The sequence below is a fragment of the Schistocerca serialis genome, chromosome 1, assembly GCF_023864345.2.
Source record: "Schistocerca serialis cubense isolate TAMUIC-IGC-003099 chromosome 1, iqSchSeri2.2, whole genome shotgun sequence".
Lineage (NCBI taxonomy): Eukaryota > Metazoa > Arthropoda > Insecta > Orthoptera > Acrididae > Schistocerca > Schistocerca serialis.
Genome location: NC_064638.1, coordinates 574428235 through 574448230, shown reverse-complemented (window position 1 = coordinate 574448230; position 19996 = coordinate 574428235). Strand labels below are relative to the sequence as shown.

Sequence of the window (19996 nt, the reverse complement as noted above, 5' to 3'; positions counted from 1 at the left end):
TCATTACTGTTATCACAATTTTGTAAGATTCTAATATTGATCATATAAGTTATCAATAATTACTTTTTTTCAATTAGTAGCATTAATACGGTGGAAGTCCTCCCACAACACACACATGTTGTGCTTTGTCCCATAATTACTAATGATAAAAGTCCACACACACACACACACACACACACACACACACACACACACACAAGAAACAAATGCTCAATCTCTCAAGAAAATGTCTTCTCCCGGTTGTAGATAATACCTTCAGTAGTACAGAAATTGCTTCATTATATATATAAAAAAAAAAAAATTTACAGCACGACATAGCAGTAGCTACATAAGGGCTACAATAATGCTGTACACAGTATCCAATTTCTGCCAGTTCAGAAGTAAGGCGTACAGTAATTGAGTGATTTACAAACAGTAAGTCTAATGAACACATCTGAACTTGTTTGAGTTTCAATGGGGTTTAAGTGTGCAGGTCAAGCAAGTGCCCCACAATGGAGGAGTCATGCAGGGAAAGTATATTTTGTAGCTAATGTCTATCTTCACTGTGTATAGTCAGCTTTCTTATCTGAGAAAAGACACACACACACACACACACACACACACACACACACTCTAAATACCATTCATCATCATCATCATCATCATCATCATCATCATCATCATCATCATCATCATCATCAGTTACATGATCTACCCATCTAATCTTCAGCATTCTTCTGTAGCACCACATTTCAAAAGTTTCTAGTCTGTTTTAGTCTAAACTGTTTATTATCCATGTTTCACTTACATGTATGGCAACACTCCGTACAAATACTTTCAGAAGACTTAAATCTATACCCGATGTTAATAGATTTCTCTTCTTCAGAAATGCTTTTCTTCCCATTGCCAATCTACATTTTACATACTCTCTACTTTGACCATCTACAGTTATTTTGCTGCCCGAATAGCAAAACTCTTATACTACTTTAAGTACCTCATTTCCTAATACAATTCCCTCAGCATCACCTGACTTAGATCGACTACACTCCATTATCCTCATTTTGCTCTTGATGTTCATCTTATGTCCTCTTTTCCAGACACTGTCCATTCCAATCAACTGCTCTGTCTCTAACAGAATTACAGTATCATTGGCAAACAAAGATTTTATTTCTTCTCCCTGGGCTTTAATTCCTACTCCAAATTTTTCTTTTGTTTCCTTTACTGCTTGCTCAATATACAGATTGAATAACATCAGGGATAGGTTACAACCCTGTCTCACTCCCTTCCCAACCACTGCTCTCAACTCATCATTGCCATCTGGTTTCTGTACAAATTGTAAATAGCCTTTTGCTCCCTATATTTGGCCCCTGCCACCTTCAGAATTTGAAAGAGTATTGCAGTGAACATTGTAAAAAGCTTTCTCGAAGTCTACAAATATTAGAAAAGTAGGTTTGCCTTTCCTTAATCTTTCTTCTAAGATAAGTCGAAGGGTCAGTATTGCCTCACATGTTCGAACATTTCCACGGAATCCAAACTGATCTTCCCCGAGGCTGGCTTCTATCAGTTTTTCCATTCGTCTATAAAGAATGTGTGTCAATATTTTGCAGCCGTGACTTATTAAACTGCTAGTTCGGTAATTTTCACACATATTGACACATGCTTTCTTTGGCATTGGAGTTGTTATATTCTTCTTGAAGTCTGAGGGTATTTCGCCTGTCTCATACATCTCTCTCACCAGATGACAGAGTTTTGTCAGGGATGGCTCTCCCAAGGCTATCAGTAGTTCCAATGGAATGTTGTCTACTTCCTGGGCCTTATTTCAACTTAGATCTTTCAGTGCTCTGTCAAATGCTTCACACAGTACCATATCTCCCATTTCATCTTCATCTACGTCCTCTTCCATTACCATAATACTGTACTGCCCTCAAGTACACTGCCCTTGCATAGACCCCCCTCATATACTCCTTCCACCTTTCTGCTTTCCCTTCTTTGCTTAGAACTGGTTTTCTATCTGAGCTCTTTATATTCATGGAGGTGGTTCTCTTTTCCCCAAAGGTCTCTCTAATTTTTCTATAGGTAGCATCTATCTTGTCCCCCTAGTGATATACGCTTCTACATCCTTACATCTGTCCTCTAGCCATTCCTGTTTAGACATTTTTTTTAGATTTTTGTATTGCCGTTCACCTGTTTCATTTACTGCATTTTTATGTTTTCTCCCTTCATCAACTAAATTCAGTACCTGTTGTGTTACCCAAGGATTCCTACTAGCCCTCATCTTTTCCCTACTTGATCCTCTGCTGCTTTCACTAATTCATCTCTCAAAGCTACCCATTCTTCTTCTACTGTATTCCATTCCCCTGTCTTTGTCTATTGTTCCCTAATGCTCCCTCTGAAACTCTCTACAACCTCCGGTTCTTTTAGTTTGTCCAGGTCACACTTCTCCTTAAGAATCTGCCTTTTTGCAGTTTATTCAGTTTGAATCTGCAATTCATAACCAATTAATTGTGGTCAGAGTCCACATCTGCCCCTGGAAATGTCTTACAATTCAAAACCTGGTTCCAAAATCTATGTCTTACCATTATACAATCAACCTGAAACCTTCCGCTGTGTCCAGGTCTCTTCCACATATACAACCTTCTTTCGTGATTCTTAAACCAAGTGTTAGCTATGATTAAGTTATGCTCTGTGCAAAATTCTACCAGGTGGCTTCCTCTTTCATTCCTTTCCCTAAATCCATATTAACCTACTATTTTTCCTTCTCTACATTTTTCTACTATCGTATTCCAGTCCCCATGACTTAAATCTTTGTCTCCCTTAACTACCCAAATAATTTCTTTTATCTCATTATACATTTTTCCAATATCGACCTCATCTGCAGAGCTAGGGGGCTAATTGGCATATAAACTTTTACTACTGTTGTGGGTGTGGCCCTCGTGTCTACCTTGGCTAGAATAATGCATTCACTATGTTGTTCATAGTAGCTTATCCGCATTCCTATTGTTTTATTCATTATTAACCCTACTCCTGCATTACCTCTATTTGTTTATAAAAGTTTCACTTGACCAGAAGTCCAGTTCCTCCTGGCACCGAACTCCACTAATTCCCACTACATCTAACTTTTTAAATTTTCTAACATACATGCCTGATTAAGGGATCTGACTTTCCATGCTACGATTTGTAGAATGCCAGCTTTGGCTCTCCTGATAATGACATCCTCCTGAGTAGGCCCCGCCCGGAGATCCAAATGGGGGATTATTTTACCGCCAGAATATTTTACCCAAGAGAATGCCATCATCATATAGTAGAGCTGCACTCCCTTGGGAAAAATTACAGCTGTAATTTCACCTTGCTTTTGGCCATTTGCAGTAAAAGCACAGCAAGGCTTTTTTGGTTGATGTTGCAAGACCAGATCATTCAATCATACAGGAACCACATGTTTGTCTGGCCTCTCAAAAGATACCCTTCTGTTGTGGTTGCACCTAAAATACGGCTCTCTGTATTGCTGAGGCATGCAAGCCTCCCCCCTAATGGCAAGGTCCACGGTTCATGTTCTTTTATCGCTTTAAAAATAAAACTGTTCCAAGAAAAGTCTTTCATTCTGTAATTTATTTAGTTGCTAAGATTGGTGACTCTGTGTGTGTGTGTGTGTGTGTGTGTGTGTGTGTGTGTGTGTGTGTGTGTGGGCGTGCGCGCGGCACGCATGTGCATATGTGTGCATGTGCATATATGTGTGTGGGGGGGGGGGGGGAGGGGGGGGGGGGGGGGGGGGGGGGAGGGTCCAACAGACAGCAGTGTCTAAGAAAGGTTGGGAACCACTGTTGTAGAGGGACCTGCCCTGTGTGCCTGGCTAGCAGCGTTTCATGTGTAGCACCCTGTTTCCAAGAAAGTTTTATTCATGTCTCATATACCCATAATGTTAATAATATCTTGACCAACCGAGTGTAGTGCAGTGGGTAAGGTTGACACCAGTATGCCGACAGGACAAGTTCCAATCCTGCCTGTGTACTTGTATTTTTTAAAAATTTTACCACATAGAATATCATTAAATAGTGTATGCCATGCAAATTCATTCAAAGATAGTCATTAAATCAATCATTACAGTCCACTTTCTTCAAATTGCAGAAACCTCTTGTTTTGTATCATTAACATCAATTGCCATGCTAGAACAGAATTCCGGATGTATTTGTTGTAGAAGTAACTGAAACACAATTTCATAGAGCATTATGCACATTTAATGAAATCTAGTGCCTTGCAACACACAGGTTTTTCAGAATTGGTACTGGAAAACAGTTTTTTTTTTAATCCTAAAAGACTGCTGTTTATTTGATCAAGTTTGATGCAGACCATGGGTATTTGATCATTCCTGTGAAAACAGGTGCAAAAATTGAATCAGAACTAAAGAATGTTTTTCATGGAATCTGCCCTCAAAGCTATTTCTTTATTAGTCTCTAGGAATTTTTATTTTCTTTTTTCATCAAAATTTTAACTACCTGTAAAAATAATCATCACAGGGAAGGCAAAGTGGAACACATTTGGGTGAGAGAATTTTTAGACCTGAAGGTGCATGCTTTTGTTTCATCTACAAATATTTTATCTTAAAGTCTCTGATTAGTCTGTCCTCCTCACATATGTAAAATGTAAAGAAATTTTCCTTATATCACATATGGGAAATTCTTCATATAGCACTTTTGTGAACCTACCTGATTTTGTGCAGGCCACAATTGCTTTTTTAATTTATGAATCAACTCATCAACTCTCTTTTGAAGTCTGACTACATTCCGTTGATGGTTCTTGCCTATGTAAGAAAACCAAAGGGAATTCCTTTCCTCACGCAGTTATCGATACTGTGCTGTGCAGGGATGACTAATCTTTTTCCTGGGGAACTTCTGTTTAAAGGTGAGTTACACTTCGGCGAAATACTTCCTGTAAAGAAGACTGTGTACAGAATGCCAGTGCGGCCAATTCTTGAGCACTGCTTGAGTGCTTGGGATCCCCGGCAGGTGAAAGACATCAAAGTAATTCAGAGGCGTGCTGCTTAATTTTTTTTACTGATAGATCTGATCAAAGGTAAGTGTTCCAAAGAAGTGTCATGAACACAAATGGGAATCTCTGGAGGGAAACAACATTCTTTTTGTGAAATTCTACTGAGAAAATTTACAGAACTAGTATTTGCAGATGGCTGCAAAACGATTCTACCACCACCAACATACACTTTGTTTGTGGACTGCATAGACAAGATAAGAGAAATTAGAGCTTCTTTGGAGTTGTATAGGAAGTAACTATGCCCTCACTCTATTTGTGAGTGAAACAGCAATTGAAACGACTACCGGTACTAAGGGTGTGACGACATTTGCCTTCTTTTATTTCTTTGTCGATTGTCCTCGGTGTCAACGTACTTGCCTTCTTTTATTTCTTTGTCGATTGTCCTCGGTGTCGACGTACTGGCTGAAAAATGGGGTGTGGAAGTCAAACACAGACTACTTTAAATGATGTAGCTGACAGATGCACAGTTTGGTGTCACACTTATTTCACTGTTAAGTTGATGTGTTACCGTCGTTATAACCTACACAGGTTCCTCATCTGAAACACTGCCGTGGACTGACTGTCTCGTGTCCAGAAACTGGGCCCTTATATATCCTCACAATAATAGGTACTGAAACTACGCACTGTTCTAAGTTTACTTTACAGAAATTACAATTAACTGCTTCACACAAATAACACAGAACTTCCCAGTACTACTCTTTATTGAACTTACGACCAAAAGGCAGGAACTCATGATGCACTATCCCATTGTAATCTAAGAAAACAGTGAGAAAAATCTTCATATGTGATCAAACTTGTCAAATTTTCTTTGGCTTTGGCTATTCAGGCAGTTTCCATTTGGACAGCTGGGCCTTGGTTTTGATGTCATACCTGTAGTCCAACGTTTCAACACCTTTTATTTCTGGATCATTGTCGACTTTACTCAGCAATTCCTGAGCAATGCCTATGTGACATCGTTTGCTGCTACATGTTTCATGCCCAAAACATCCAAAAATATTGCTTGGTATGAGCCAAAAGATATACTGATATCATCAACAACCTCTCTTTTAGTGATTTGGTGATATTCCAGAACCATTTTCTTTACTTCTTGCACATTGTCATCAGTAATTAATGTGCTATGGCATCCAGGGCAGTGGTCGCCTTAAACGTCTTCTCGACCCTCTTTGAAATGTTTGTACCACTCGTAAACTCTTTTACTTTTAGTGGATTCAAGAAAAGCCACTTTCAACATATCTAATGCGGTGCTGCACTTCATTCCATTTTTGAAGCAAAATGTTTTATGCACCCTTTTTGAAAGTGAAAATGTGCCATGCACTCGAAAATATATACAAACTTTTCTGTCAACTGTAAATTAAATATCAAACAGCTGAAGATGCAAACATACATCAGGAAGAAATTTATCAACAAGATAAAGAAAATTTTGAAAACTGAATTTACAAAGACTGCAAAATTAAAAAATTCCCATCTTTTTTCTTTTATCACACCTCACATATGTGTATGAGTAGCGGAGCTAATCCAAGATGGGCCGCTCACTGCCATCGATGAAGAGTTGTGCTCTGTTAGCATTATGGATAATACAGTGAAGGAAGCTACTACTGAACTGTCAATAGAATATTGTCAGACTGAGCAACATCAGTGAGTGTTAGAAATATTGCGCCAATTTTTGGATGCTTTCAAACTTGAAGCACAGGAAAGACAGACCACAAGCAGCTGAGTGCAAAACACTGTATCAACACTGGGGATAATTCATGATTTAGCCAGGACTCTTACACCGTGTCACTAGCTGAATGATGAATAATTTGGGAGGAAGTAGAAAAGATTTTGCAAGAGAATGTCATTAAACTCTGTCCTCTCCTGTGGTCCTTGTGCAGGAGGATGGCAGATGGTGTTACTGTGTAGACTACTGATTACTAAACAAAATCACAAAAAAGATGTCGCCAAAGTGTTTCTCAAGTATGGACAGTTACTGACAAATCAACACTGACCAGGTCGACTGGAAAAACATTGCCTGCATAACTTCTGCTGGCCTCTATGAGATTAAAGTTTTGCTCTCTTGACTGTGCGATGTTCCAACCATCTTCAAAAGTATGATGGACAAACAGCTTTGTTACCTTAAATGGACGACATGTCTCTGCTATCTGGATGACACTTATTTTTTTATTTTTAAGAAATTTGTAGAACATCTAAGTTGCCTGAAAACTATGTTGAATTATATTCAGACCAAAGGCATTCACCTGAATCTGTAAAAGTGCCTTTTTGTCAACCAAGAAATAAAAATCTTGAGGCAACTAGTTAATGGTGATGACTGTCATGATCCAGAGAAAAACCAAGGACAGTTACAAATTTTCCAATGCACCGGCAGATTAGTGACGTGAGAAGCTTTCTCAGATTGTGCTCGTCTTACCGGTGAGTCATAAAGGGCCTCTGTACCAAAGCAGATTCCTTGCAAAAACTATTGCAGGGAGATGCCAAATGTTCTGGTACAAGATGCAAGAAAGATCCTTCCTTCTCTTAAGGAGGCACTCTAATCATCTTCAGTCCTAACTTTCTACTGTGAAAAGGCTGTGACAGCAGACTGATGCTAGCAGTTACAAGACAGTTGCAGTTCTAGGGCACTTATCCCAGGCAGGGCTGAGAAAGCAATAGCTTGTATGTCCAGAATAATCTCCAAGTCAGAGATGGACTACTCCACACCCAAGAAAGAATGCCTTGTAGTTGCCTAAGGCATAAACAAGTTCTGGCCTTCTTTATTTGGCAAACCACTCTCCATTGTGATATACAACAATTCTCTTTGCTGGCTGACTAGCCTGAAAAACACTTTGGTTCGAATGGTGAGATGGGCACTGAGGCTCCAGGAATACAATATCACAATGATATAAAAAACAGACACAAACAGAAGAGCACTGACTGCCTTTCAAGGAATCCTTTAGCAGAACACAGCAGTGTGGAGGAAATCTCTGTCATTACTGAATTAAATGATACTGTTCCTTGTGACATTCACCTAATTTGTTTATTTGTTGATAGTCCTTTGTGTTGACATACTGTATTGTTATAATTGCTGAAAAATGGGGTGTGGAAGTTCCACACTTAGTACTGTAAATGACATAGCCAACAGTAACTCAGTTATGTTTCAGTTCTTTATTTTCACTGTTCACAACCACCCAATATTACACAGTTATATGACCAGTTCACTATAGGTAATTTGTTGATAAGTCTCATTAATAGACTGCAGGCAAACATCAGCATACTGCTACAATACTTTGCTGTTGAATATCGACGAGCAGTAAAAACCTAACCACACAGTTCACATCTCTTCCAGAATAATACTGTATGTGTGACACTTTCTCAAAAAAATTGAACAGACGCTGTCATTGTATTAACACACGACCTATTTGTGTTACACTAATTCCACTGTTCAGTTGACGTATTACTCTAACTGATACAGACTTCCCATATGAAAATCAGCTGTGGACTGACTGCCTTGGGACCAAAAATCGGGCCTTTATATATCCTCACAATAATAGGTACTGAAACTATACTTGGTTTGATGTTTAAGTTACAGAAATTACAATTAACACATAACTCATTCAATTAACTGAATACATTGAAAAATTGGTTCTTTTTAACATTATCTTCTACCATAAAGGTTAGGCTGAATTATTTGTTTAAATAATGAAATTAACAGATATAGTTATGCAAACAATGCTTTTGAGAAATCTGATAATTATTTTGGAATTAATTAAGGGCTGGCTTTGCTATATGTTTTCGAATAGAGCCAAATAAATACTTTAAGAATCCTAATAGTTCTTCTTCCAAATATTTATAATTATTACAGAATTCATATTTGTTTGTAAGGCAACTACAGAATTTAAGTCATGAAACAATTACTGGTTTCACCATATGACAAAAGATATTAACTAGGAATAGTCAAAATAAATCAGGAAATTAATTACAGACACAAAGCTAAGCACAAAATTAGATCTGGTGCTATATTTCTTAAGACAGAGGACCAACCTTTCACTTTTATGAAAATGTAGATTATACTAATGTATGTTAATTGTAATTAGTAAAAAATAAATTAATTAATTTAAGGATGCAGATGGCAAAACAGGAGAGGAAGTAAAGAGGCCTCAGCTTGCTTCATCACGTGCTGAAGACTGAGAAATCCAATACTGCATAAAACTCTATAGAATCCTTGAAAAAGGAAGAACTAACCAAAAGAATTCCAATTAGTAAATGGAACACTGAATAAGAGGAACTATGGTCCAATGCAGTGGAAATAGTTGCTCATCATCCCAGCTCATTTACAGGCAGCTATCCTGAAGTATTTCCATGAACATCCAACCTCAGATCAGCTGGGATCCACAAACACTACACAGAGCAACACCCAGGTATCACCAGACGAACCTCTACTGATCTGTTAGATGACATATTTTTGTCTTGTTTTGTTTTGTTGTAGGGCACAAAAACAACTAGGATCATATGTGCCCATGTCGGAACAGCAGAACATCAAGAGACAGCTAAAAACAGGGACGTGGAGAAAGGTCTATAAAATACGCCATAGAGAAATGGAGGTCCTGAACTAAAAATTAAATGGCCTTTGCCATACTGCTGTGACAGATAAAAGGTAAAATGCAGTCAACTGCCCGCACGTCATTCACTAAATTGGCTGATAACTCAGATGGCAAACACAAATGAGAATGCAAGTGGTTAAAAAAAAGGGCGGACCGTCAAAGGTTGGGCACAATGAGCACAAAGTGGTGGGTGAGCAGCACTTAACAAATGGCAATGGCAAAAACACAGTGCCTGATACGCAGCCTAGCTAAGATATTCTCCTCATAGCGACAGGGCTGAGAGGAGGTCATCCAAGCATCAGAGAGGCTCAATAACTCGAGTTTGTTCTCATGAAGGGAGGGCTAGTGGTGATGCCAAAGTGACACCACCTGCTGACAAACAGCTACACGGAGATCATCAGAGGGAATGTAAAACTAGCAGGCTGAGGTATGAGGACTGCAGCCTTGGCAGCAGTGTCAGTGGCCTAGTTTCCTGTCAGACCATACACTCTGTGTGATCCATTGTCAGGAATTTCACTGACTGAAGAAAGTGCCCCAATTACCTCCCAAGCACCAAACACAAATTCCCCCTGGAGCAGCACCATTGCACCAGGCTGGTGTCTAGCTCTTGAGGAGATTTCCAAAGCCTACAAATGGTAATCAGTGGATAACAGTCTGCACTGACTACGTCACCTGCTATGTTGGAACCGAAGCTGTGGTGATAGCTGAAGCTCCAGAACTTGCAAGGTCCTTTGCAGAAGACAGTTTTGAAGCACAGTCAAAATTAGAAGTAGAGGTAATTCACACTGCAATGTCACCCACAGGATGATAACTTCCATATGAGCTCTGCACACAAATAGCCTCATAGGATGCTTCAATAAGACATTTGTAGATATGCTCATGTTGCATAATGCTACTGCAATACAAAGCAAGAGACTACAGGTTTTACAATTTTTATCTACTACAAAATTGTGAGGATGAAACAACAATTTATACACTATTTCCATTTCAACTGGATGACACTCAGGATAACTACGTGAAACAGCCCATCTCAAGGAACAAAGATGAGAGTCAACAGCAGGCTCGCATGCAGTCCTTAGGCGTCCAAGAGAAGTACAGAGTATTGCAACACTAAGCTCTGGCCAATGAAGACTTGGTATGGACTTTTACAACTGTGAGATAATAAGTGTGGTAACTGGAAAAGTTACTAAAGCACTATTTTGGGCCCTATCTTACCCTTTATCACTTATTATAGGCATTGAGATGTTGTCCATGTCCTCCACATGAAGACATACTTCAGTCATGAGACAGATCGACGATGGGGGCTTCTCATCCAAGAAAACTGGAGGCTCGCTTGATGATCACGAAGCTTCAATGGGAGTGGTTACACCTGATGCTCATCATGGTGAATAGTACGTGACAACATGAGCAGAATGTGAGGATCCACCAACAACACCAAAAAATAATTAGTGCACAGTAATGAAATTTCGGCAATACATTTGTCTAGGTAACATATTTAAATGATTAACACTGCAGGAACACAGGTTAATTTAAGTGTAAGATAATCCATTGCAAATGTGAAATGCTGGTATGTTAATAACCCAGTGTAACTACCGGAATGTTGAATGCGAGCATGCAGATGTGCATGCTATGTGTTGTACAGATGCCCGATGTCAGTTCGTGGGATGGAGTTTCATGCCTGATGCACTTGATATGTCAATACAGGAACAGTTAATGCTGGCTGTGGATGATGCCATTGTTGTTGTCTTCAGTCCTGAGACTGGTTTGATGCAGCTCTCCATGTTACTCTATCCTGTGCAAGCTCTTTCATCTCCCAGTACTTACTGCAACCTACACCCTTCTGAATCTGCTTAGTGTATTCATCTCTTGGTCTCCCTCTACGATTTTTACCCTCCACGCTGCCCTCCAATGCTAAATTTGTGATCCCTTGATGCCTCAGAACATGTCCTACCAACCAGTCCCTTCTTGTCAAGTTGTGCCACAAACTCCTCTTCTCCCCAATTCTATTCAATACCTCCTCATTAGTTATGTGATCTACCCATCTAATCTTCAGCATTCTTCTGTAGCACCACATTTCGAAAGCTTCTATTCTCTTCTTGTCCAAACTATTTATTGTCCATGTTTCACTTCCATACATGGCTACATGCCATACAAATACTTTCAGGAATGACTTCCTGACACTTAAATCTATACTCGATGTTAACAAATTTCTCTTCTTCAGAAACGCTTTCCTTGCCATTGCCAGTCTACATTTTATATCCTCTCTACTTCGACCATCATCAGTTATTTTGCTTCCCAAATAGCAAAACTCCTTTACTACTTTAAGCGTCTCATTTCCTAATCTAATTCCCTCAGCATCACCCAACTTAATCCAACTACATTCCATTATCCTCATTTTGCTTTTGTTGATGTTCATCTTATACCCTCCTTTCAAGACACTGTCCATTCCGTTCAACTGCTCTTCCAAGTCCTTTGGTGTCTCTGACAGAATTACAATGTCATCAGCGAACCTCAAAGTTTTTATTTCTTCTTCCTGGATTTTAATACCTACTCCGAATTTTTCTTTTGTTTCCTTTAATGCTTGCTCAATACACAGATTGAATAACATTGGGGAGAGGCTACAACCCTGCCTCATTCCCTTCCCAACCGCTGCTTCCCTTTCATGCCCCTAGACTCTTATAACTGCTATCTGGTTTCTGTACAAATTGTAAATAGCCTTTCGCTCCCTATATTTTACCGCTGCCACCTTCAGAATTTGAAAGAGAGTATTCCAGTCAACATTGTCAAAAGCTTTCTCTAAGTCTACAAATGCTAGAAATGTAGGTTTGCCTTTCCTTAATCTATTTTCTAAGATAAGTCGTAAGGTCAGTATTGCCTCACGTGTTCCAACATTTCTACGGAATCCGAACTGATCTTCGCCGAGGTCGGCTTCGACAAGTTTTTCCATTCGTCTGTAGAGAATATGCGTTAGTATTTTGCCGCTGTGACTTATTAAACTGATAGTTCGGTAATTTTCACATCTGTCAACACCTGCTTTCTTTGGGATTGGAATTATTGTATTCTTCTTGAAGTCTGAGGGTATTTCGCCTGTCTCATACATCTTGCTCACCAGATGGTAGAGTTTTGTCAGGACTACCTCTCCCAAGGCTGTCAGTAGTTCTAATGGAATGTTGTCTACTCCGGGGGCCTTGTTTCGACTCAGGTATTTCAGTGCTCTGTCAAACTCTTCACACAGCATCATATGTCCCATTTCATCTTCATCTACATCCTCTTCCATTTCCATAATATTGTCCTCAAGTACATCGCACTTGTATAGACCCTCTATATACTCATTCCACCTTTCTGCTTTCCCTTCTTTGCTTAGAACTGGGTTTCCATCTGAGCTCTTGATATTCATACAAGTGGATCTCTTTTCTCCAAAGGTCTCTTTAATTTTCCTGTAGGCTGTATCTATCTTACCCCTAGTGAGATAAGCCTCTATATCCTTACATTTGTCCTCTAGCCATGGCTGCTTAGCCATTTTGCACTTCCTCTTGATCTCAATTTTGATACCTATGTATTCCCTTTTGCCTGCTTCATTTACTGTGTTTTTATATTTTCTCCTTTCATCAATTAAATTCAATATTTCTTCTGTTACCCAAGGATTTCTACTAGCCCTTGTCTTTTTACCTACTTGATCCTCTGCTGCCTTCACTATTTCACCCCTCAGAGCTACCCATTCTTCTTCTACTGTATTTCTTTCCCCAATTCCTGTCAATTGTTCCCTTACACTCTCCACGAAACTCTGTACAACCTCTGGTTCTTTCAGTTTATTTAGGTCCCATCTCCTTAATTTCCCTCCTTTTTGCAGTTTCTTCAGTTTTAATCTACAGTTCATAACCAATAGATTGTGGTCAGAGTCCACATCTGCCCCTGGAAATGTGTTACCATTTAAAACCTGGTTCCTAAATCTCTGTCTTACCATTATATAATCTATCTGATACCTTCTAGTATCTCCAGGATTCTTCCAGGGTTACAACCTTCTTTTATGATTCTTGAACCTAGTGTTAGCTATGATTAAGTTATACTCTGTGCAAAATTCTACAAGGCGGCTTCCTCTTTCATGTCTCTCCCCCAATCCATTTTCACCCATTATGTTTCCTTCTCTCCCTTTTCCTACTCTCGAATTCCAGTCACCCATGACTATTAAATTTTTGTCTCCCTTGGCTACCTGAATAATTTCTTTTATCTCATCATACATTTCATCAATTTCTTCATCATCTGCAGAGCTAGTTGGCATATAAACTTTTACTACTGTAGTAGGCATGGGCTTCGTGTCTATCTTGGCCACAATAATGCGTTCACTATGCTGTTTGTAGTAGCTTAACCATACTCCTATTTTTTTATTCATTATTAAACCTACTCCTGCATTACCCCTATTTGAAGTTGTATTTATAACCTTGTATTCACCTGACCAAAAGTCTTGTTCCTCCTGCCACCGAACTTCACTAATTCCCACTATATCTAACTTTAACCTATCCATTTCCCTTTTTAAATTTTCTAACCTACCAGCCCGATTAAGGGATCTGACATTCCAAGCTCCGATCCGTAGAACGCGTTTTCTTTCTCCTGATAACAACGTCCTCCTGAGTAGTCCCCGCCCGGAGATCCGAATGGGGGACTATTTTACCTCCGGAATATTTTACCCAAGAGGACGCCATCATCATTTAACCATACAGTAAAGCTGCATGCCCTCGGGAAAAGTTAAGGCTGTAGTTTCCCTTGTCCCATATGTGCTAGATTGGAGACATATCATGACTTAGCAGGCCAAGGTAACATGTCGACACACTGTAGAGCATGCTGGGTCACAACAGCTGTATGTGGGTGAGTGTTATCCTGTTGGAAAACACCACGTGGAATGATGATTATGAATAGCAGCACAAATGGTTGAATCATCAGACTGACCTGGGATAATCAGGAGAGTGCTTCTGTTGTCAAACAAAATCGCATACCAGACCACAATTGCAAGTGTAGGTTCAACAACGTGTCTAGTATGCAGACAGAGTGGCTGCAGGGTCTCAACTGGTGTCCTCCTAACAACACACGACCATCACCGGCACTGAGGGTGAACCAGCTATCACCAGAAAACAAAACAGACCTCCACCCTGCCCTCCAATGAGCTCTACTAGCAGCAAACTTCTGCAGCTGTCATGAAATTTAAATAGATATCATCTTTCAGATATAGAAACACAACTACCAACTTTTGTTTATGCTGCCCTCTCCTTAGTGTTGCATTTTTTTCTCCTGTAATGTAGATCTATGATGCTGCAGTCAGTCAAATGAGACTTCTGAAACAGAGGGCCGCTGTTTTCCAGGGGACAGAGCAATGCAATTGGGAATAGCAGTCATTGTCTAATGTGCCGTGGGTCACCAGTTAATATTTATTATTCAATAAATATCATTTCTACAAGGTTCTCGAAATTTCTTGTATTGGCATATTATGAAATACTCAAAGTCTGCATGACTAGCAGCACTCTCCATCCAAGAGCAACAGGGAGAAGTATTCATCCCTACTATTTGTCCTGCGAATTTTTGCTATTTTGTTAAAAAACAAGTTCCTGGTCTGCGTGTAATTCTTACCTAATTTCCCATTTCATCTAATTACATGCTGTAATTTTATGCTTTTACTAGGTGACAAGTTTTCTGCTTAAATGCCTGACAGTTTCATTTGAAATTTTCACTAGATTGACAACTGAAATTAAAGATCTTCTAAATAATTCTCTGTCTCGCTCTCTCTTGCCCCCCCCCCCCCCCTTCCAGTCTCTCACAACCATACATGCACTCTGTACCAAAAATAAACAGCAGCAGCTCTAATGATACTTACCAGAGGTATGGCTGCAACATATTTTAAGAGCCTCTGAATGAATTTCTTCTTATCCATGTTAATAATAGCACTGGAAAATGAGAAAAAAAAGTGCCACATGAGAAATACTTATTTCTGATAATAATACAAAAAACAACTGATGGATGCAATGTTTTTCTTGTGAAACTTACCCAATGATATATATATATAAAAAACAAAGATGATGTGACTTACCAAATGAAAGTGCTGGCAGGTCAACAGACACACAAACATACACACAAAATTCAAGCTTTCGCAACAAACTGTTGCCTCATCAGGAAAGAAGGAAGGAGAGGGAAAGACGAAAGGATGTGGGTTTTAAGGGAGAGGGTAAGGAGTCCTTCCAATCCCGGGAGCGGAAAGACTTACCTTAGGGGGAAAAAAGGACGGGTATACACTCGCACATGCGCACACGCACACGCACATATACAGACACAAGCAGACATATTTAAATATGTCTGCTTGTGTCTGTGTATGTGTGGATGGATGTGTGTGTGTGTGTGTGTGTGTGTGCACGCGCGCGCGCGCGCGCGAGCGTATACCCGTCCTTTTTTCCCCCCTAAGGTAAGTCTTTCCGCTCCCGGGATTGGAATGACTCCTTACCCTCTCCCTTAAAACCCACATCCTTTCGTCTTTCCCTCTCCTTCCTTCTTTCCTGATGAGGCAACAGTTTGTTGTGAAAGCTTGAATTTTGTGTGTATGTTTGTGTTTGTTTGTGTGTCTGTCGACCTGCCAGCACTTTCATTTGGTAAGTCACATCATCTTTGTTTTTATATATATTTTTCCCACGTGGAATGCTTCCCTCTATTATATTCTTACCCAATGATATAACGCACAAGCGCAAATGCACTCTGAACATAATATTCAGAAGAGGAAGGGGAAATGATACATTAAAACAATGTATTTCTTACTGTATATTTATGGTGACTACTTTAATCATTGCCATCAACAATGTGTTGTTACCAGGTAACCTTTATGTGACTCTTATAAAACAGTTAACAATAAAATCTACAGTCATAATGTTAGGTTAAACGTACCTTTCAATGAAGGTTCCATTCTGTATCATCCATAAGTCACAATAAGTTCTTGCAATTAATGAGGCAGCTACAAGCAGTAGGAAACCAAATTCTGTGCTAAATACACCTGGTACAACTATTCCTAAAATCTCACGAAGCTGGCGAAAAAAAGCGGCATTGACGTGGGCTTTGACAGTGTTTTTTGACTTCTGCAAATAAAAGCATTATGTTAGTATTGTTCTTCAGATCAAATTTATAAATAAGGATTTGTTAAACATCATACAAATTAATTAGCAGCATTATAGTTGAAGGTCTTATTTCATTTTGGACTGTTTATAGGAATAAGATGATATGTGAGACTCACTATACTTGGAATGTTGTTTTTCTTCTCTTTACATTGTAGCAGATAATGTTCACGCACCAAGTTGTAAATATGTTATCTATGTTTCGAGCATTCCACATTAAATTCATTGCAATTCTTTGCACACTTTTATCAATATGTAATTCAAGTGTTTTGTTCATTTTCCAGATTATTTTTCTTCTTTTTTGGCCATTCAACATTTACTTTTCAGTTGATGCATATGCCGGGTGATCAAAAGTCAGTATCAATTTGAAAACAGAATAAATTACAGAATAATGTAGATAGAGAAGTACAAATTGACACACATGCTTGGAATGACAGGAGATTTTATTAGAACCAAAAAAATACAAAAGTTCAAAAATGTCCGACAGATGGCGCTTCATTTGATCAGAATAGCAATAATTAGCATAACAACGTAAGACAAAGCAAATCTGATGTTCTTTACATGAAATGCTCAATATGTCCACTATCATTTCTCAACAATAGCTGTAGTCGAGGAATAATGTTGTGAACAGCACTGTAAAACATGTCTGGAGTTATGGTGAGGCACTGGCGTCAGATGTTGTCTTTCAGCATCCCTAGAGATGTCGGTCGATCACGATACACTTGCGCCTTCAGGTAACCCCAAAGTCAATAATCGCACTGACTGAGGTCTGGGGACCTGGGAGGCCAAGCATGACAAAAGTGGCGACTGAGCACACGATGATCAGCAAACGAAACGAGCAAGAGATCTTTCACGCGTCTAGAAATATGGGGTGGAGCGCCATCCTGCATAAACATCGTACGTTGCAGCAGGTGTTTATTAGCCAGGCTGGGGATGATGCGATTCTGTAACATATTGGTGTACCTCTCACCCGTCACAGTAGCAGTTTTGCTGTCCAGCACCATCTTTGGACATTTTGTTAACTTTGTTTTTTTTCCCCGTAATAAAACCCCAGGTCATTCCAAGCATGTGTGTCAAATTTTACCTCTTATTGCGTCCCCAGTGAAATAATATGAAAAGACTTAAAAAACAGTATTTATAAAGAAGAGACAATTAAAAATTAAATAATATACTTTTTCTCATGTACCCGTATTACAATAATTTCTCTGTGTAAGTTTCGAGGGCAAAGAAATATAACAAAATGATCTAAAGAGACGACAAGATACACTCTTTTGTTAATTTTTTAGTCGTCTTCACTTCTTCTCTTGTCTTGGTTGCGTGTAGACAGACATCTTGAGAGTGCTGGCAAATGTAAGCATATTTGTACTAATTAAGCAAATATTATATTGATTTAATATTATTGTTCACTTTTAATTTGTAAGAGGTGATCCCGATTTCATGTCCGCCTTCCTTTGAATTAACCTGCATTCAAGTAATTTACAGTTCAACAATCGCAGCGGCCGATGCAGCCAACGATGGCATTACGTGGCGATATTAACTTATAAAAAAATTAGTGGAAGCGAAAAACTCGCCCTCTATTAACATAATATACATTTTTCACCACAGCTGCCCGACGCTGCAGAAAATACGTAGCTTTAAGATTCTTATTTTCAGTACAACAGCTGAGAGCCAGAGCCAGGACTCCGACTACAATGCAATGGTTAACAGAGGTAAGAAGGAATACTCTCGCGTCTGTGTGGGTCGCAATTGTAATTAATAACTACAGATTTTTTGCTTTAAAGTGAACTGACTAGCCGAGGAAATTAATATGAAAAGTTTATTCCATTGTTCAACTTATATGTTCATGCTTTAAGATTCAGTGAGTCTAACATTCATAAACGTAAAAAATAATTTATACTGAAGATTAACATTGTTAAAAAAAAAGGGAAGAACTTCACAAAAGCATTTAATTGTAAATCAAAATAAAATATCATTTTTATTAAGGCCCACCAAGTAAGCTGGCAACAATCAACATAATAATAGTAATATATTAAATTACGACGGCCAACGGACGCGAGACTATCTACATTATTCCGTGGTTGATTAAGTTTTCAAATTTGTACTGACTTTTTGATCACCCGGTATAATTAGGATTAAAACAATGTGGAGGACTAAGTTGAAGTATTGAGAAGGTTGTGAAAGCAGCGATTGAGACGTTAAAAATAGAGAAGCCCCAAACAAAGAAACTTTTGAACTTATTCAGTTTTATAACTCAAAATTCAACCAAAATCAGCTTTAAAACAACATTGACAAGGCAGCAATGATTGTGTGCAATGTGCTATTCCAAGTTAAAAGACCTGAGATCAGGTTGGGTAGAAGACATGGATTAACTGGAAAGTTCAATACCACTTCATAAACTCACAACCTTTCCACCTAACATAGACATCTGCCAACACTACAAATGAATATGTCACCCTATCTAAGGTTTTGTATTCATACTGATTGGTTTTGCTTACTCATAACTGAACTTCCACTTTCCGGTCTACCCTAGACCTTGTGCTACACTACTGATCAGTTAGTCACCACAACCTACATTCCGAAAACCAATGTAGCTGCAGAAGAAATATTGTCAGTGGGCCATCATCTTTCTGTTTGAACACATATGGTGCAACATGTAACATCATTATATTACAGAAAGAAGCTGAAATCTGACATTGGTAGGTTCAGTTGACACTATAACTTTAGGCACAACAGCAGTCACACAATGAATTTCATTCCAGCTGTCCATTACAAACAATGGTACAAACCTTTCAGCATACCAGAATATATGAATAAGATGGCCTAGGAAAAAGCTGGAACAGAACCTGATTCTATGGTGTCCATTTCTCTTCACAAACAAGTGCAGGATCTATCTGAAATTCAACACCCATTGTACAAGGGTGTGAAAGAGGTCACGGACTCTCATCTAAGGCACACAGACAAAGGTTCACGCAACTATCAAAGTTCATGTGAGGACAGTATAGTATTGTGATTGTCCAGGCCTACAGTTAACAATTTTGCCAATGGCTATGTCTTTCATGATAATAATCCAAGAGCACATTGTGCCCACTTGATGAATACCTTACTCCTGGAGCCAGAAATCCACCAAATGGGACAGAGTGCAATATCTACTGACTAAAAGTGGGCAGTCCAGCAAGGCACGTGACTCCAGGACCCAACCCAACCACCGACCTACCATACGTTCCAGCAGCTTACAAAGAATGTTGGTGAGGCTGATAT

At 39.1% G+C, this 19996-nt stretch overlaps 1 protein-coding gene across 1 annotated transcript in view; it reads right to left on the bottom strand.

Annotated features, from left to right (window-relative positions):
- Positions 1-19996, bottom strand: part of LOC126476396 (ATP-binding cassette sub-family D member 3) — a 100386-nt gene that overhangs the window by 63530 nt on the left and 16860 nt on the right. The window contains exons 3-4 of the mRNA XM_050103539.1: positions 16515-16702; positions 15460-15529 (exon numbers count right to left, since the gene is read on the bottom strand). Coding sequence (XP_049959496.1) covers positions 15460-15529; positions 16515-16702 — 258 coding nt within the window. The remainder of the gene's footprint in view (positions 1-15459; positions 15530-16514; positions 16703-19996) is intronic.